Raw genomic sequence first — 21,183 nt, 5'->3', positions numbered from 1 at the left:
ACGAGCCCCAAATCCAGGGTTCAGCTTTGTGAAGGATAAGAAAGTCACCAGGGATTTATAGCCCATCCCCCTCCCCCAAATAATCTGTAAGTAAACTAAAAAATCTCTCTTTATCTCTTATATAGAGATATAAATATTTACTTGCTCTCAGTGTAAGAATGCTTATTTAGGGCTTCCCTGGTGGCGCAGTGGTTGAGAGTCTGCCTGCTAATGCAGGGGACACGGGTTCGAGCCCTGGTCTGGGAAGATCCCACGTGCCGCGGAGCGGCTGGGCCCGTGAGCCACAACTACTGAGCCTGTGTGTCTGGAGCCTGTGCTCTGCAACAAGAGAGGCCGCGATAGTGAGAGGCCCCCGCTTGCCGCAGCTGGAGAAAGCCCTCGCACAGAAACGAAGACCCAACACAGCCAAAAATAAATATAAATAAAATAAAGGAGTTCCTTAAAAAAAAAAAAAGAATGCTTATTTAATATAAATGGAAACATTTATTTAATGTAAAAGTTCTTAAATATACAGTATGTGTTAAGGGCTGAATTATGTCCCCCTCGCAAAACTTGTATGTTGAAGTCCTAACCCGCGGTATCTCAGAATGTGACTGTATTTGGAGATAAGATCTTTAAAGAGGCAGTTAAATTCAAATGAGGTATTTAGGGTGGGCCTGAATCCAGTATGACTGGTGTTCTTACAAGAAGAAGAGATTAGGACACACACATGGACCAAGGTATGACCACGTGAGGACACAGTGAGAATGTGACCATCTGCAATCCAAGGAGGAAGAAGGCCTCAGGAAAAAACCAAATATGCCAACACCTTGATCTTGGACTTCAAGCCTCCAGAACTATGAGAAAATAAGTATCTGTTGTTTAAACCATCCAGTCTGTGATATTTCATTATGGCAGCCCTAGCAAACATAATACAGTATGTATTTCAGCAAACTTCATAAACAAAATTGAAAGATAACAATAACCTAGAAAAATATTGGCTAACATACAAAATAGACAAAGAAGGGCCTCAAATCAACAACACTGTAGTAACAATGAGCACACCTAGCACCCAGATCTGGGTCTTAAATACCATCATCCAATAAAAGGAACGGAGGCTGCTTGGAGGAGTGGCTGATTCTAGGAATGCGACAGGAAGTACACAGTATGAGCCTGGCGCATTATGTAGTGCCAGAAAGTAACAAATTGCTAAAAAAAGAAAAAAGAAAAAATCCGTCCCTCACAATTATGGAGGTATGTCAGAGGGACACAGGAACTAACCGAAAGATGTCCCAATGTTCAAAGCTTTTGAGCAACAAAATAAAGTATTATTGGATTAAAATCCAAAGTGTAAAATAAACCTATGAGTCCATATTGACATAAATACATTATTGAATAAATAAATAACTGGGGAAGAATAGACAAATCTCCCGTGCAGAAGAATTCCAAATAATTTATATAGCTAATCCACTCTCAAGGAGGTAGAGGGCAACTCCCCACTCAAGCCTGTGCATAGTGACTTCCTTCCAAAAACTACAGCATGGAGGTGGTGGGAGTAACCTTAAAGTTACCAAATCTAACACACACTACCTCAGCCTGGTGGCCAAGGTTAACATCAATAGTGATAAGCCATACTAATAGTATGTGCCCTTAATATGATGAGATGGAACTTAGCCTCCGTGATCTTCCTCCCCCAAACCCACACCTCAGTCTAATCATGAGAAAAACATCAGACAAATGCCAGTCGAGTGGCTTCCTACAGCATAGTTGGCCCATATTCTTCAAAACTGTCAACATCAGGGACTTCCCTGGTGGCGCAGTGGTTAAGACTCTGCGCTCCCAATGCAGCGGGCCCGGGTTCAATCCCTGGTCGGGGAACTAGATCCCACACGCATGCCTCAACTAAAAGTTTGCATGCCACAACTAAGGAGCCTTCGAGCCCCAACTAAAAGGAGCCCATCTGCTGCAACTAAGGAGCCTGCAAGCTGCAACTAAGGCCCAGTGCAACCTAACTAATTAATTAAAACAAAACAAAAAACACATGGTATGAAAAAACCATCAAGATCATTTACCAAGGAAAGTCTGAGAAACTTACAGCCAAGAGGACCTAAGGAGGCAAGACAACTAAATATAATATGCTCTCTTGGATGGGATCCTGGGACAGAAAAAGGATGCTAGGTAAAAACTAAAGACATCTGAATAAAGTTTGGACTTTAGTTAATAATATATTAATTATGATAAATGTACCATACTGATGCAAGATGTTATTGATAGGAGTAACTCAGTGTAGGGTATTGGGAATTATCTATGCCATCTTCCCGACTTTTCTGTAAAAATAAAACTATTCTAAAATAACTCTTTTTTAAAAATAGATTAAAGAAAGAAAAATAGACAACAGAATATCATACACTCATGTATCAAAAAACCAGTGAACACTTGAGAAAAACTCATACTTACTGGTGCTCAGAAATGCACATTAGAACATATAAGGTGATTATTTTTCCCCTATTTAGCTGGCAAACTTTTTTTAAATGATGGTACACACGATTGGCAATGTATAGGAATGCAAAGTGGAACTACTTCTCTGGAGGGCATTTTTGGTAATAGGCAGAAATGTGTGCACTCTTCGAAGCAGCAATACTGCAACCAGAAAGTGTATATCAGTGTGCATAGAAATGTTTTTCACAGTATTATGTGCAATAGCAAAAATCTGGAAATTAACCAAAAGCCTATAAATATGGGACTGTTTAAATAAATTATGTGAATGTCAATGTGGAATGTAATGAAGGTATTAATACTGTAGACTAATATTTGAAGACAAAAAATTCCATGATGTTATGTGAAAATGCCAATTGTAAACCATATATACTGTGTCATGCCATTTCTGTATCTGACACACACACACACCCTCTTAGATCTGGAATTTGGTGAAATAATTGTAACAGAGAGCATTAAATTAAGTCCTGTTAGTGATTGTCATTTTATAAATGCTTTAAGAGTTACTTTAGAATGGATAAAGATGTGGTGTGTGTGTGTGTGTGTGTGTATATATATATATATATATATATATATATATATAAATAACACAATGGAATATTACTGAGCCATAAAAAAGAAGGAAATAATGCCATTTGCAGCAACATGGATGGACCTAGAGATTGTCATACTGAGTAAAGTAAGTCAGACAGAGAAAGCCAAATATCATGTGATATCACATATATGTGGAATCTAAAAAAAAGGTACAAATGAACTTATCTACAAAACAGAAATAGAGTTACAAATGTAGGAAACAAACTTATGGTTACCAGGGGGGAAGGGGGGAAGAATAAAATGAGAGATTGGGATTGACATATACACACTACTATATATAAAATAGATAACTAATAAGGACCTAGTGTATAGCACAGGGAACTCTACTCAATACTCTGAAATGACCTATATGGGAAAAGAATCTAAAAAAGAGTGGAAATATGTATATGTATAACTGATTCACTTCGCTGTACACCTGAAGTTAACACAACATTGTAAATCAACTATACTCCAATTTAAAAAAATTTAAGTTATTTTAAGATATATTGTAATAAATGTATCAAGTATAGTTTCACAGCACTGTCATAATTAGAAATCAGTGCTTCTCAAACCAATGGAGTGAAGGGCCACTTTTTCCATTACCCCAAATTATGTGTGTGTGGGCATGCATGCTATATTTATGTTTTAGGTATACTACACATGGATAAAAAGTAGGATTTGCATACAGTAAAGTGTTGCCTGTGGTTATTTCTGACTGGTAGCGTTGGGGCAAATTTTATTCTTTTGGCAATTTTGTACATTTTCCAAATGTTCAAGGATCTACAGAATATTTTTTGTAATTAGTAAAAAAGATTTTAAGTGGCAGTTTTTAAAAATAAATCTTTTTTTCCCATGAAACTACCTAGAATACTGAAACCATCTTTTTGTTTAACAAAAATTGTATTTTTAGTTTGCTTTTCTGAGTGGATTTAGTTTATACACAAAGTTTTCATACATATTTACACTGTCATATGTTCTCCATGTACTTTCTGCTTTTCTATTAGGTGAAATTTTCATGAGCTGTTAAAAGCATTATTATGTTTGATTAGTCCTCTTGTACTTTTTACTTTTAGGTTGGTGTTTGGAATGCTTTATCCTGCATATTATTCATACAAAGCTGTGAAAACAAAAAACGTGAAGGAATATGTAAGTATAGTTTTGTGAGTGATCAATTCTAGTTGAATGTATCCATTATATACAATACTAGAAAAACTGCCATTATTTTAGAAACAGCTGGAATAATGTTTTGGGTTAAAAATGTGATATAAATGTAATAAAGTTAGTCTTTTTTTAAAACTAATTTTGAATACAATTGCAAAGTGGAGTTTCAAAAATAGTTTGCTGTCAGTTGGCAGTTAAATAAGTATGATCCCCAAATGAGTAATTGGATCTCTTATTCATTTAGACTTTAAGTCCCAGTAAAATAAGAGGTTGGGAAATTGTCTGTTTTTTATTCTTGTTTAAATGGATAGGTACACCAAGAATATCTCTCTGGTCCCAAAACCTTTTTTCTTCCTTCATAGTTGTTTTGTCCCTTTCTAATTGATTTAAATACATAGATACCTCATGACTACTGACAATTACAATCTTTTTTCTTCTTGAATCATACTATATTTGTAATGATTTCCTCTTCAGTCATCAATGTTTCTTTTCTCTTTTACTTTCCTCTTCCCTGTTCCTTAACTGTTTTTTTTTTTATTTCACTAATTTTTAAAATTTTCTTCTTTTCTTTATTATTCATTCATTTATTTACACATTTCTGTAAGTTCTCCCTCCCAATTTTATCCATAATGTTCAATGGTAAATGGGCTTCCCCACCTATAAATCCTGGCATAAGTTTACTATTTGTGATGAAGGGAATTTTCAGAGAATAGCAAAAGCATAGCTTATTAGTGGTTAATCAACAGGGGTAAGCAGTCAACACTGAGAACTGCACATCAGTAGCTGTGGTTCTTTTTTTAATTGAGGTGACATTCAGGTAACATAAAACTAACCATTTCATAGTGAACAATTGGTGGCATTCACTACATTCACAATCTTGTGCAAACACTACTTCTGTCTACTTCCAAAAGATTTTCATCACTCCAAAATAAAACAACATACCCGTTAAGCAGTTACTCGTCACACTGCCCCTGCCCCCCAGCCCCTAGCAACCATCAATCTGCTTTGTTTGTATGGATTCTGGGTATTTCATATAAACTGAATCATATAATATGTGACCTTTTGTGTCTGGCTTCCTTTTACCTAGGATAATGTTTTCAAGATTCATCCACATTATATCATGTATCATTATTTCATTCCTTTTTATGGCTGAGTAAAACTGCATGCACATAGAACATTTTGTTTCTCCATTTATCCATTGACAGACATCTGCATTATTTCCAGCTTTTTAGTATTATGAATAGTGCTGCTATAAACATTTGTGTACAAGGCTTTGTTTGAGTACCTAATTTCAGTTCTCTTGGATATATAGCCATGGTTCTTTACAAGGGATCTTGGATGGTAGCCTTGTCATCCAACTTATCAAATGACCAGAGAACATATTCTTTATTCTATTTGTTCAGGGTAGTTTGTTCTTGTTTTTTGAGTAGGGGGAGGCTCTGAAACCTTTATAGCTAACCCATCCTATTGAACATTTATACTCACTTTTTATCTTCTGTATAAAACTAATTTTGAAGTAAAGTATATACAAATTAATTAGAATGGTGGAATATACCTAGCAGAGGTAGAGAGGTTATTCAGTTGAGCTCTGAAATTTTTCTGTCCTTTTAATGTATGTATTTATCTCTTGGATCTAAGATTGGTGCAAAGTCTTAAGAGATGGAACCACATTAAGTCCTAGTAATTTAAAGTAATTGTTAATGGCTTGAAAGGCCATGTATTAATATATATCATAATAAATTCTTCAAATATTGTTTTACGGTACTGGCATACTTTAGTTTTTAGAAACAAGCAAGTTTCTGCAGTTAACAGTGCTTCTCAAGCTACCTGTGGTATAGGACCAGTTTGGGATTTTTTGTTTTCTTTTTAAATAATTTCCATTAAGTCATAGACAAATACTTTTTAAAATAAAATTAAAAAGTAATTACTAGAAAAATGAAACGAAAACCCAAGAACATACGAAATACAACCCCAACTTCTTTTTATTATTAGATTCAGTAGACCTGAAATAACTGACAATTTTGTATTAACAGCAACAATTCACAACCTTGCACTAGTCCATAGACAACACTTTGCCTTACGGTGTCATATTTGAATTTAATTGCTCTTTTGAAAGATAAAAATAAGAGTTGCTCTTCATTTCCAAACACCACGAAAATATGAGCTGGGAGTATACAACTGGCTAGTACTTAATAACTGTACTGGCCAATACAATGCTCCTTATTTGAAATGTTTATGATACTGTTATTAAATGAGATCTTTTTTCTGAACCTAATTAATTATATAGTTGAAGTACATGGTGATATGTTTCTCAACTCTGGGTCCATCTTACCTATAAAGTATTATACACCCAAGGTAAACAATAACTGGTAAGCCTCTGTGTGTCTTTGTGTACATATTTCTGCTTGAGGTATTCTCCTATCTTCCTTCCCAAATGTGCAATGTTTTTGTTGGGAAAAAAAGTTAAGTACAAGTTGAAAATGAAGCTCTAATAATATAAGGGTATTATCAGCAGGCACACAAATACCATCCCCTAAAATAAAAGGTAAGATAGCAAGAAGAAATATAAAGGTATTCATAACAAATTATAATAAAAAGAAACAGGCCCGTTATGTGTTAATTAATGCTAAAAGGGCAGAAAATATGGTGTTATTTGGGTATTGGTCTAAGAACCATTATAAAAATATTAGTCTATTTATTACTATGTGTCAATTTAACTTTATTAATGTTAATTTTTAAGGACTTAAAAACATGGATTTGTGAGTTTTATCCCTTAATACAACACTCAATTTTTATTACTAGATTAGTCTATAAATTTTTATTACTAGATTATTCTATAAATTTGGGATTAATAAGAATGGTCTAACCCTGAAAATTTTTTTTTAATTTATTTATTCATTTATTTAATTTTTGGCTGCACTGGGTCTTCGCTACCGCACGTGGGTTTTCTCTAGTTGCTGAGAGCAGGGGCTACTCTTCGTTGTGGTGCGCGAGCTTCTCATTGCAGTGGCTTCTCTTGTTGCGGAGCATGGGCTCTAGGCGCGCGGGCTTCAGTAGTTGTGGCACACGGGCTTCAGTAGTTGTGGCTCTCAGGCTCTAGAGCACAGGCTCAGTAGTTGTGGCACACAGGGCTTAGTTGCTCCACGGCATGTGGGATCTTCCTGGACCAGGGCTTGAACTTGTGTCCCCTGCATTGGCAGGCTGATTCTTAACCACTGCACCACCAGGGAAGCCCCCTAACCCTGAAATTTTAATTCTGCTTCATAAGTTAAAGATAATGTAACCTATGGAAGAGAATCTATTAACGTTCTTATTCAAACTGATGGAAAAACTATAAGACTTGACATGTACCGATATACATACATATCTGCGTATATGCTTATTTGGAGATATACTTCACGTATTGCCTTGCACAGCTTTTAGAGAATAACTCATAAACAAAGTTAAGAATTATCTATACATAATTTTGCTACAGTATTACAACTCTGGAAAAAGTTTTCTTGTTTTGTTGGCAAGTACCAATGGCAAGTGCCAATTTGTTGTTGACACTGCTATGGAGCAAAATCAACAAGGGAATTTTTTTTTCTAACCTTATATCATTAAGATTTCTAGTATCTCTTTCCTATTCCAGCCCCAGAGCATTATTATATCACTTTTAGGGTCATTTAAAAGCCTTTTTTGTCTATAGCCTGTTCTTTTCCATTTTTTTAAGGAAGCTTTTAGCATTTTTGAACAATATTAACCAGGGTATCTGAAAGTCTTAATTATCTTGGAAAGAACATCAAGGAGCTAAAGCTTCTAAGAATGTCCAGGTGTTCCCCTATTCAAAGCTATCCTCAGTAATGGATTCAACCCCAAGATGTAACTGCTGAGACTTAAATGCTATTATTGGAAAAAGTTTTCTTAACCATCCCTTTGGGAATATCAGAATCATGAGTAATTGAAGAGAAACTAGGCAACTAGAAAGGCAGGTGGCTGGCACTGGTTTGATTATTACATGGTAATCAACTCTGCTTCACAAATTAGATGAGAGCTAGAGCGAATGCAAAAATAGGCACCGAAACAGGAAAGGCAGGAATCTGCTTTTGACAAGGAAATTTGATACAGCTCTAGAGACCTCCTGGTGACCAAGCTGTCTGCCATCAAATCTGCTGAAGAGACTAAGCAGATATAATACTAGAAAGATAACATCTTACATTTATATAATTTCCTACCAATTTCAAAATACTTTTGTATATTATTGTTTCCAATTGCTACTGTAACAATTACCACACACTTACTGGCTTAAACCAACACAAATGTATTCTCTTACAGTCTCAGAGGTCAAAAATCTGAAATGGATCCACAGCTACATTCCTTTGTGAGGCTACAAGGGAAAATCGGTTTCCTTACCTTTGCTAGCTTCTATAGGCTGCCCACACTCCTTGGCTTATGGCTGTATTCCTCCATCTTCAAAGCCAGGAACACTTGACTGAGACCTTCTCAAGCTGCCAGCTCTCTGGTTCTCCCTTCTGCCTTCCTCTTCCACTTATACAGACTCTCGTGACTACACTGGATTCACCTGAGTAATCCAGGCTCCTCTCCCAGTCTGAGGGTCAGCTGATAAGCAAACCTGAATTCCAACTGCTGCCTGATTTCTCCTTTAACACACAACCTGACATATTCATAGGTTCCAGGGCTTAAGACGTGGGCATCTTTGGGGGAGGGGGACATTATTCTGTGTACTACAATATCTCACTGGCCCTCACTACAACTCTATAAAGTAGTAAGGAATATTAGAATATTCTAGGCTCAGTGAAGTGAATTAACTTGCCCAGAGTCACATGGATCACTAAGGCAGGAATGGTACCAGATTAGAAAAGTAAATGAGGATTCTATCTTCACGAAAAAGTTGAAAGAGCTTTCCCAACCAGCCAGTGAATATGCCTCTGATTAATTCCAAGGTAGATCTTCAGGGGCCACAATTATATGGATATTTTCTAAGAAGAGCAATGAGGCAGCTTAACCAGTACTAGGGCAGGACCCATAAGCATCTAAATCAACCGTGATCAAAATGGTTAAAGATGAAATGAGAAGTTTTTGAAAGTTCTGTATAGTCTTGGCAGTTCTTTAAATATTTCCAACCTAAATTTACTTCCGACAAAAAAAAAAAATTTTTTTAAGTGTTTTACTAAAGGTAGCAAATCTTTTTCTGGATGGTCTGGTGTTTTTTGTGGTTTTTTTTGGCCGACAGAAATTTTGAATATCATCTTCTTGCTGAGTCTCACCTAAACTTAGTCATCCAATTTCACCTCTGACTTATAGAAGTTTTATCAAAACTCTGTTCTCACAAAGTTCTCTTGTATGGTAATCCCATCCAAATTTGCTTTGCATATGGTAGTTTCTTAGTAAAATTAACCTTCTTAAAATTCCCCTGTTATATTTTTAATAGTCTTTTATACTATCTGTATTGTATTTTTTATATGTGTTTGTCTTCCCCACCAGATAAGCTCCATAGAGAGTTTTGTTGCTTTGTTAATTGCTATATTCCTGTACCTAGAACAGTACATGTTACATAGTAGGTACTCAATATTTTTTTAATGAGTGAATAAAAAAAGAAAGAAGAGTTGACTTCTAAGTATATAAGAAATATTAAATAGTGTTTCAAGAGCATGTACATTTCTTAAGTGGATTAGTCTGGTTTCTCAGCTTTGATTCTACTGGGTTAAGGAGTACACAGTCCAATCTGACTTATCCCTAAACCCAGTTACTTTGTCGTGTTTGGTTGTTACCTAAATTCTACTGATATCTACTTCAAAATTATTTTCAGAAAGCAAACATTTTTTATTAATTTACTTCTTCAAACCCTAACTACTACCATTCCCCTTAAGCCTGCAAATAGTAGATTGCACCTGATAAAACAGATGCTGTATTCAAATCAAAACAAATGGAAAGTGCTGTGTATTTTGGCAACCTTCCTTTCTTCCTTTGCCTATTTTTAAAACAGAGCTTTCCTAGGATATAATTTCCTGTATAGTGTGGCTGATATGGCCTACTTAAAGTCTTTCAGTCTTGCAGTAATTGAAATGTAAACTCACTGAAGAATTAGAATGGTTTTGCAAATTTTTTCAAGCTTTATACCGTCTCATGACTTGAAAATAGAGTGTTTACTTCCAAGTCGTGTATAATTGCTGTCGCTTTTCTAGGAAAACAGTGTTCTTATTCTAAGAATGTTGGAGAAAGTGGCAATGAAAAAGACTGGCTAATAGCACTTACAAATCAAAATCAGACATTTGGTCCTGAGATTTACTATGAGCAAGAACAAAGAACAGGGAAAACTCTGGGAGATTACTTTTTTAAAGGCCCTCTAAAACACTGTTGACTTGGCTTTTGAAAGTGACCTAATTTGTGACTGAATATTTGGGTGATATGAAAGTGAACAAATATGCTACATGCTAGTTCTACAGTTCTTGTCAGTTGGTAAAATCTGAAGTTGTCTACTAATTCTGTGTACTAGATAGAAGTTTGTCTATTAGTTATAAGGGAAAAAACATAGTGAAAAAACATAGTAAAGAACTTTTCTTTATTGTCAAAAGTGCTCCCCAGACATCTTTTCATATTTTGGATTAAAAATACTCATTTGATTGAAAGGTTTTAATAATTTGGGAAGTGTAAAGATTAACTCATTGATTAAAGGGGAATTTTTTTTAAATTTTTTGAAAATTAGTTTTGTCAGGCCACATTCCTATCTGTTTATTTTCTTTTCTGATCTACTTTTAACTTAGTTTTTGCTTTTATCAAAGCTGTACTTATTTATAATTTTTAAATCAAACAGCTGTCCAAGGCTTATTATGAAAAACAACAGTTCCCCACCCTCCTCATCCCTATTTCTAACTCTAGAGGCAACTACTTTCAATTCTTTTATCCGGATCCTTTAGTATTTATTTCCACATCTAAATACCTGCTCATATTGCTGCTTCTTAATTTTTCAGAGGGATCTCGTCAGTTGACTTCCTTCTATTAAAGATGATTTAGTAGTTACCCAATGTCACTGTATACTTGCATAATTTCCCTGTAGCCTCCCAGTGTCATTAGGGTGTAATTTGGGTTGGATCAGTATTCAGTCTTTACATTATTGAGGCTAAGTTAGAAAGAAGCAAGAGAATATAAAGAACCATCTAGAACCAGGCTGCTTGTCTTATCATCTTGGCCCTATCCCTTACTAGCTGTATCTTTAAACAAGTTATTATTTATTTATTTATTTATTTATTTATTTATTTGGCTGTATTGGGTCTTAGCCGCGGCATGCGGGATCTTCGTTGCAACACGCGGACTTCTCTCTAGTTGTGGCGAGCAGGCTCCAGAGCGCACAGGCTCAGTAGTTGTTGCACGCGGGCTCTAGAGCACACGGGCTTAGTTGATCCGCGTCATGTGGGATCTCAGTTCCCTGACCAGGGATTGAACCCACGTCCCCTGCATTGGAAGGTGGATTCTTAACCACTGGACCACCAGGGAAGTCCCTGAACAAGTTATTATTTTGCCTCAATTTCCTTATCTGGAAAATGAGAACAGTAGTAGTACTTACCTCCTCAGGTGGTTGTGAGGATTATACGAGTTAATGAACACAAAGCATTTAAATCAGTACCTGTTATATAAGATTTTTCACGATGTAAACACTATTTGCATCTGATCCCTATAGTATCCTACCGTGACCATTCTTTTTCTGCCCAATAGTTTGTTTTCCCTGGTATTATACATTGTCTTGTTTTTTTTTGTTTTGTTTTGTTCACTTCTTTGATATCCTCTGTTCTCATTGCAAATTTAGACCCAAACTCTGTGACAGTTGTGTGAATTTCTTCTCAGTGCATTCTCATCCATTAGATATTCTGGACTGGCTCTTGTCTTAGATCTTCAGATTTCTTAATCTCCTGTTTTCCTCTGTCTTATTTTACTTCCTCATTTTGATGCAATGCCTTCTTCCCGAGAAGGCTTTTTGAGAGGTAGATTTTTTTTGAGATGATAGGCTGGAAATAATTTTCCTTCAGAATTTTGTCTTTTAGCTTCTTGTGTTGCTGTGCAGACGTCTGAAGGCATTCTGATTCTTACCTGCTTGTGGAATCTTTTCTATGTCCCCATTGTTTTAAAATTTCATGATGACATGCCTCGGTGTGAGCCAATTATAATCAATTTTGCTAAACCCTCAGTAGTCTCTTTTAATCTGGGAATCCTTTGTTTTTCAGCTCTGGGAAATTTGGTTAAAATTATTTCTTTATGATTTTCTCCACTTCTTTTTCACTATTTGTTCTATCTGGGATTCCTTTTATTCAGCTAGAAAGCTATTTGGACTGATTCTCTAATTTTCTGATCTTTTTTTCTTCTCTTTCCTATCTTTTTCTTTTTTGCTCTATTTTATGATAGAGTTCCTCAATTTTATCTTCTCTTATGTGTTTAATTTCTAAGAGCTCCTTTTATTCTCTGAATGTTCCCTTTTTCGATAGCACCCTATTCTTATTTTGTTTAAAATAGCTTCCTTTTTGTCTGAGGATATGAATGATTTCTTTTTAGACATGTTCTTTCTACAGTCTCTGTCCTTTGAATTCTGGTTTTTTTGTTTGTTTCAATCTCTCTTTTTCATATATGATTTTCTCAAATGTTGGATGATCCTTGGTTCTCTGCTCATATTTGAGTATTATAATGAATAGCTGATTCGAAGTCCTGTACCCATGAAGAGGCTTGCTGAATGTGATCTTCACTACAGGGTGATCTGACTAGGCAATTTAATTTGTTCCTAGGCCTGCCATAAGGAAGTGCCACAAACTGAGTGTCTTAAAACAATACAAGTGTATTGTCTCACCGTTCTGGTGACTAGATGTGGACAGAGCCACATTCCCTCTGAAACCTGTTGAGAATCCTTTCTTGCCTGTTTCTAGCTTCTGGTGGTTGCCAACAATCCTTGGTGTTCCTTATCTTTCAGCTGCTCCACTTCAGTCTCTGCCTCTATTATATGATGTTCTCCCCTCCTGTGTCTTTGTCTCTGAGTCTCTCTTCTTCCTCTTTTAAGGACACCAGTCATATTGGGTTAAGGGCCTACCATACCCCAGTATGACCTCATCCTAACTAACTATATCTTCAGTGACCCTATTTCCAAATGAGGTCACATGCTGAGGGTTAGAACTTTGTATTAGTCTTCTCAGGCTACCATAACTAAATGCTACACACCGAATAGCTTCAACAACATAAATTTATTTTCTCACAGTTCTGTAGGCTGCAAATCCAAGATTAAGGTGCCATCAGGGTTGGTTTTTGGTGACGCCTCAAGGAAGCTTATAGACCTTCTCTCTGTGTCCTCCTATGACCTTTCCTCTGTGCATGCATGGAGAGAGGTATCTCTGGTGTCTCTTACTTTTCTTATAAGGACACTAGTTCTATTGAATTAAGGCTCCATTCTTACAACCTCATTTAATATTAATCACCTCCTTAAAGTTCCTATCTCCAAATACAGTTACTCTGGGGGTTAGGGCTTCAACATGTGAATTTTAGGGGGACAGAATTCAGTCTATAACAGACTTCAACATATCTTTCTGGGGGACACATCTCAACCCATAACAATCATTTCCTTAAAAAATTATCACTGGCTATATCTTTAGGTGTTTTCTTTTGTGCCAGGCAGATTCTTCAGAGAAGACTCTTCCATTCTGGAAGGTACTTGGTTGCTGCAATTCTGGTGGGAAAATAAGGGTTGGGGGCCCTCAATATTTTATAAACTTTTACTTAATCCCTATTAGCCCTACTCTCAACTGTGCCAGAGATTTGCAAATCCAGCTATCCTCTGATTCACCCTTTCCAGAGAATAAGCCTCAGGGTCCTGCTAGGGGAGGGAGGGGCATCACCACACAGCTGAAGTGGGAGGACATCTAGGGGCCTACCTGCTCCTTACAGGTATCCTTACAGCCATCCTTCTTTTGCCTTTTTTGCCAAGAATTGTGTTACCAATTTTTGAGCCTTTTGGAAGCTCTGCAGTGTAAAGTTGGGTTGCTTGTCAGCTTTTCCCACTGTCCACTTATTATTCAGTTTTCTCAGGTCTCCTGAGTCAGTTACTACTCAACCATTTCCTTCTTGGGTCCAAAAATGTTGGTGCTCTCTTCTCTTCTATATTTTTCTGGACTTAAGTGTTTTTGAAAAATCACTTTACTGTTGCTTTAAAGAGATTTGTGGTGGGGAATGCAATTAAATGTGTGTATTCATTCTACTATCTTTACCCATATTTCCACATTGACTTTGTGAGTGGTATACTTGTGGTTGATTTATACTGTAATATCAAATAAGACTTGTTTTACCATTAACATTGGTTTTTAAAATGTGTTCGCATAGGACATAGGTTTAAAGTAGTAATACGTGTTATCATTTTTTCAATCCTTGACAATTTTAAAATTCAATTTTAGCTGACATGCAATGAATACATGTGTATCTTGTTTTGAGTTATAGTTGTTCACAAATCAAGTTGTGATAAAATCACAGTTTCCACTTGAGACAGTTAAAAAAATCACTTGGGATAGTTCATTATTCTTTAATGAACTATCATTAAATCAACTTACATTTACTTAAAGTAGGTGATGAGTATGCTTTGTAAACTTAAGTTTTTTCTGTTGGGTTTACTTATTTTATACATAGTGCATGTTAGTATGTAACTTCGCTGCTTGCAGTAATTGATGCTGTTATAATTATCAAGTGACGTATACTCTTATGTCTTCTAAAAACAATTTCTTCATGATCATCTTAGGATCATTACAGTGGATCCACTTTAGGAAACAACTGTTAAATTTGAATTAAGGTTATATAATTGGGGGGTGTTAAATGAAAGCCTAACACAGTTCCTTCTAAAATTTTTAAATGTGGGGAATTCCCTGGCAGTCCAGTGGTTAGGACTCTGTGCTTCCACTGCTGGGGGCCCGGGTTCGATCCCTGGTTGGCCAAAAAAAAAAAAAATCAGCTAAAATGTAAAAATATGAATTAGAGTACCCCTTGACCTTTAGGAAGTAAATTGAAAGCATTCCAAACATTTTCACACTAAGATGGAGCTAGCCAACCACAGCTGTCTTGTCCTTTTCTATCTTCCAATGCAACTGCTTTGCAAAACCTACGGAAAGAAAAAAATTCTCGTGGTAACGTTTAAACCTAACAGGCTAAGTCAGGCTTTTGCTAATATCTAGGAAGAATTTTACTAACTGTAGTGCCAATGGCAACAGATTTTTAAAAACAGGGACAGAAACCGTTGTTTCCATTAAAGGAAATGTTGTTAAGCAATAAATTGGAGGGAGACCTAGCCACCTCCACCCTAATCCCTAGTGATGGAACAGCTTAAAATCATAAAAGGTACAGCAACCAAAAAACTCAACTGCCACCACCTTCTCTGCAGGAGAACTGTGTTCAGAGGCAGCCAATGTTCTGCCTCCCCCGTATCTGTTCAGAAACCATTACCTCATTACTTTGAAGAAAACCCCCAATAAGTTCCAAAAGGGAGAAATAACAAGTACAAGAGAAGTTCAAAAGTGCAGTACTAGACGAATTCAAAAATAAAAATGACAGTAATACATATTACAATTTATGTTCTTGAATTTAATAGCTTTAAACGCCTTTATTTTGAACAGGAGGGAAGAATAATGAAACATTCAACTCACAAAGCAAGAAGAGTATCAGAATTAAAGGAATCTGTAAAGAAAGTAGGATGATAAAGCAATAAAAAAAGCAGAAATAAAAATAAAAACAAAACCAAGAGAATTACAATATCTAAGAGTTGTTCCCTTCAATGAGTCTAGTAAGATAAACACTTGAAATAGCTTAAGGTATGGAGAAGAGTAGAAAAAGGATTGACAAAATAAACAAGAAGGGGTTTAAGCAAGCAATGCTAAACTTAAGTGACCGAAAATTAAGACTGTATAATGGAGGGCTTTAAATGAATGCATAACATAGTTCTTTCTAAAATTTTAGAATAAATTTTTTGGGGGGGCTTCCCTGGTGGCGCAGTGGTTGAGAATCTGCCTGCCAATGCAGGGGACACAGGTTCGAGCCCTGGTCTGGGAAGATCCCACATGCTGCGGAGCAGCTAGGCCTGTGAGCCACGATTACTGAGCCTGCGCGTCTGGAGCCTGTGCTCCGCAACAAGAGAGGCCGCGATAATGAGAGGCCCGTGCACCGCGATGAAGAGTGGCCCCCGCTTGCCGCAACTGGAGAAGGCACTCGCACAGAAACGAAGACCCAACACAGCCATAAATAAATAAATAAATAAAATTTTAAAAAAGAAAAAAAATTTTTTGGACCTAGAGAGTGTCATACAGAGTGAAGTAAGTCAGAAAGAGAAAAACAAATATCATGTATTAACACATATATGTAGAATCTAGAAAAATGGTATAGATGACCTTAACTGCCAAGCAGAAATAGAGACACAGATATAAAAAACAAATGTACGGATATGAAGGGGGAAAGGGGTGGGGTGGGAGGAATTGGGAGATTGGGATTGACACATATACACTATTGATGCTATGTATAAAATAGACAACTGATGGGAACATACTGTAGCACAGGGAACTCTACTTAATGCACTGTAGTGTCCTAAGTGGAGGGGATATATGTATATGTATGGCTGATTCATTTTGCTGTGAAGTAGAAGCTAACACAACGTTGTAAAGCAACTATACCCCAGTAAAAATTAATTTTAAAAAATAAGTAAATAAAATAAAAATGGAATGTTTTCTAATAATGTAAGATATACCTCTTCTTTAGTTTTTTCTTTTTCAGCTAAAGTTTACACTATTTAAACAGAGAAGTTTCCTTTTACTCAACACCAGGATCTACCTTTGGAATGTTCAGTTATGTACATCATCTTGCCATTATGTAATTTTAGTAAGATAGTGCTTCACCAACTACAGCTGTAATAATCAGATTGTCAGCCGTGAAAGGTCCTCCTAAAAATATAAAAGCTAGAGTTCTTCCTGAAGATTTTAGCTAAGTAAGAAAAATAAAATCTTTCAGAAAACCTCATGTAATTTTAAAAGCTCATGAGAGAGATGTTACTTCAGAAATGTAATAGATTGTAAAAAGATGAAGTTCTTTTGAAAAACTGTAAAAATTTAAAATATATTGAATTATACAAATATATGAAATTTTGTCTGTCTCTTGTGTATCAGGATAAATATAGACTGATTCCTTTTTTTTTTTAAACCCTTTTTTTTTTAAACCACAGATCCAAACTCTGCAGGTAAAATGGAAAAATTCATCAAAAGGTCTTGAAAAGTCACAGAAGTAGATTGAGTTGAGTAATTTTATTTTAAAATATTATATTAACTTCCAAAGGTTTTCAATAGCATCTTTTAAGTGAAGATCTAACAATTCAGTTTTATTATGTTATAGTCTTCTTAAGAAGATTATCAGAATAAATTATTAGAACCAATTAAGGATGTTTTTGCCAATGACATGTTGTTTGACTATAATTTCAGCCTACTCATCAATGTTCTTACTTTCTCTCTGTAGAAGGCAGATTTAGATTTACTCCTAAGGAGAAGAATCTAAGGGCACTTCCACCTTGGGGAGAGAGAGAGTTTCCATCGAGTGGTCAGTGTCCAGATAGCTCCAGGCTCTTAGGATGAGTAGACAACAGGGACATTCCACATGGAACTTCTGGGTAGAAGAGCCTGTAGGCTGCCCTTCCCTGGGTAGTTTACTCAAAGCTTTTGTCTGTTCAACTGATAGCCATAAACAATGCCTCTGAGAAGTAGGCTAAAGACTCAGTTCCTTCTATTTTTTTCAGGTTTTTTTTTTTTTTTGTAATGATGATGTGCCTAAATAGTGTTATGAAAGAAGGGTACATTTTAACTGTTTACATCTAACAAATTATCATGCAAAACTGAGTTCATCTTTTCTCCAAACCCAAGGCTCTTCTTATACATTCTTTTCATGAATGATACCACCTCCTTCTAAGTGATATTTTCAGAAAAAACACAGAGCAGCCCCCCACTGCAGTGCTTCTCAAACTTTGAGGAGCATTGGAATCCCCCTGGGATCTTGTTAAAATGCAGATTCTAATTTAGTAGTTCTGGCCTGGGCTTGCGAGTCTGCATTTCCGGCAGGTGCCCAGATGATGCCAATACTACCGGCCTGTAGACCGCATTTCAGGTAGCAAGGATTTTGTGCATGTTCTCAAGTCTGCTTACATATTAAAAACTTACGGAGCTTGCCTTTTAAACACCTAGCTGCCCTCTCTCTGCACGTGATGATGGGGCCTAGGAATCTACATAATTTTTTTTAATCCCCAAGTAATTCGTATCCACAGCCAAATCGAAAAGCATTGATTAAGAGGTATCTTATTGTATTGTGAAAAGTGAATAATTACCACGTTGTGCTTTTTTTAGTATAAGTTTATGTAGGCAGATGGGCACGAAATAACAAATAGTTTGTTTTAGAAAACATCTGTATGTAAATGGACTAGCAACTTGGAGTATATCATAGAAAAATAATATTTTAACAAAATTAACCATATAATACTATTAAGGGGGTAAGGATATTGAGTTGGACTTTCTCCTCGTTTCCATGTTGTAGGGCTGGCCATACACAAAATTTCTACATCAGTGAAGTTTTTCTTGAGACTCATCCACCTTTCTTCCCGTACCTTTCCTCCCACTTTTTTCTTCCTCTCACTGTGTTTACTTGGGGTCTTCATACTATCCTGCACTCTGGCACACATCCATCCCTTCCTTACCCCAAGTATCCAGTGCTCTGTAACTTGCCTCTCTCTCCATTCACCCAAATGTGAACCTCAGTTCTCTGTGTGAGGCTGGCTGCACATACTTTTGAAGGAAAGTAATTTGATAACACAGACTCACTTTCAGTCATGACAGATTTATTCTTCCTGGAGCTTTTGGTTTTTTTTTTTACCAGTCTTTGCTTCTCGAGAAGATGCTGTTTTCCCATGTGGTATAAAGGCTGGCTCTTACTGTTTGAATGGTTATTGTATGTTAAAGCATGCTGTTGAGCCTATAACATAAAGCTACAACTTGTATATAGAAAGTGGTATCTTACCTAAAGAAGGAAAATTTTCATTTACTGTGTCAGTCATAGTCCTGCCGGGCACCTGGAGAAAAGAGCATACCTTTTAGTGGCTAGGATAGTTCACTTGTTGAAATAGCAAGGTGGAATTGACCATGTGAAGATGCATGAGGAAATGGAGGACCTAGGTGCCTAAGAAGTGGTGCCAGCCCTTGGGAATGCCTCAAATAGGAAATGTAATGGGCCAAGACTCTGGGAACACTAAGGGAATAAAGAAGGTAGGAGGACAATCTAGCATGGAAACATGACAATTAGGATGGCCATTGAGCCCCGTTTACTCCTCTCTGTCTGGATAGGCTCTGTCCCAGGCTAAAATCCTGAGAAATTGTGTGGCTCTATCAAAAGTGGAACGGTGTCTCTGTTAGATATTTATTATCCCACATAAATCAATAGGACTTTAAATAATACAAAAAGTGAAGTGCAAATTCTCAGCCAGTGTGGATGCAGAGAGTTATTTTGAACTAAGAGGTCATTCCTTCCTAAATTCTGCTCCCGGGAACAGTTCCTGTAAGCAATTCCTGCTTTTTACACCTTCTTTTCAACACCCCTTTTAAATTAATTATCATCTAGTTTTTAAACATTTTTGCACTTTTTCCTTCTCTCAAGTTTCTCAAACTACTGAAGTGAGGGATGAGATACATGGGGCTTCTGTGATTCAAGAACATTGAGGAAGACCAAGGCAGTCTTGTGAAAGAGTATCCATTTCTAGTTACAGTCTGCCCCATTTTAATTGATTTTAACACCAGATACATCTGTATAATGTGAGGCTTTCTTCCTCAAAACAACAGGATATTCTGTGAGGTCTTTGGCAGTGACGTCTGGAAACTGCAGGTAAACCATGTTGCTGCAAGTTCAGCATCTGAAAGTATAACCGACTCCCAAACATCCAAGTCCTGGAAAGCTGTAAAGTTAAGACAGTGGGGAAGTGGGGGAAGAAGTACCCCAAAGTCAAGGAAGTCCAAATTAATCCTAGTCTTAACATATTCACCTCCCAACGCATGCTCCCTGTTTTTAAAGAAAAAAGAAAAATAACTATTTCAACCAAGGTCTCTATTCACTGTGGATTGAAATTCAACTAGCTTATTTTCAAGCATGCTTCTAACTTAGCACAGCTCTGGGAAAAATCCCATAATCGAGCCATCTGGGTTGAATAAAAGAGGGAGTTTTTCTATTTGATTTCTTACATTTTGTTCCTTTGTTTTTAATGGGGAAAAATCATTATGAAGTAACCAAATTATTGCATAATGTTAGTGAAACAGGAGAAATCTTTTCAATTCGTTACTGTTTCTAAAGAAATCTCTGTTAGAAGATCTGTCTGTTGTCTCTGAAATGTGGTACAGAATGAGTGTTTTGGGTGAACTGACTTGAGGGAATAACTAATAATGGTCAGAAAATAAAGTTCTCTTTGGGTGGTCTGAAATTCAGCAGTGTTTATTTCTTTTCAGACTCAGCAAGGATATTTTTTTCCAGTGAAGCATATTTTAGCATTTTATGCCCTGGAATTACTTAGTGTGGTTATAATTGAAATCATTAGGCATGTGTAATTTTTCATTTTTTCTTAAAAACCAGCATTAATTGCTTTATGATTCAAAGAATCTGAAATTAAGAGACATTGGAAAGTTGTTTAATCTCTGAAAACTTTGAAAACAACTTTGACAAAATAGACTATGCTGTATGTTATAAATTGCTGTTTGCAGTCCAGAGTTACCTGTTTGAATCTTACATCAATTCAGATCTTAAAGTTAAGAAACTGTTAAGTAAAAGACTCCCCCTGTGTTTGCTTTACTAGGCACAGGGGTGCTAGGTCCTGGGAACATGATGATGAACAAGACAATTTCAGGCCCCATTGGCTGTTAGAGTCAAAAAGCAGAGACAGATGTTATACAAACCGTTTCA

General features: G+C 36.3%; 1 protein-coding gene across 3 annotated transcripts in view; it reads left to right on the top strand.

Moving 5' to 3' along the window:
- REEP3 (receptor accessory protein 3) overlaps positions 1–21,183 on the top strand; it is a 96,396-nt gene that overhangs the window by 42,285 nt on the left and 32,928 nt on the right. For all 3 annotated transcript variants that reach the window (XM_082407522.1, XM_082407523.1, XM_082407524.1), the window contains exon 2: positions 4,122–4,194. In XM_082407522.1, the coding sequence (XP_082263648.1) occupies positions 4,122–4,194 (73 nt within the window). The remainder of the gene's footprint in view (positions 1–4,121; positions 4,195–21,183) is intronic.

Source organism: Balaenoptera borealis, assembly GCF_965194805.1.
Source record: "Balaenoptera borealis genome assembly, chromosome: 10".
Taxonomy (NCBI): Eukaryota; Metazoa; Chordata; class Mammalia; order Artiodactyla; family Balaenopteridae; genus Balaenoptera; species Balaenoptera borealis.
This window is presented reverse-complemented; position numbering and strand designations above follow the sequence as displayed.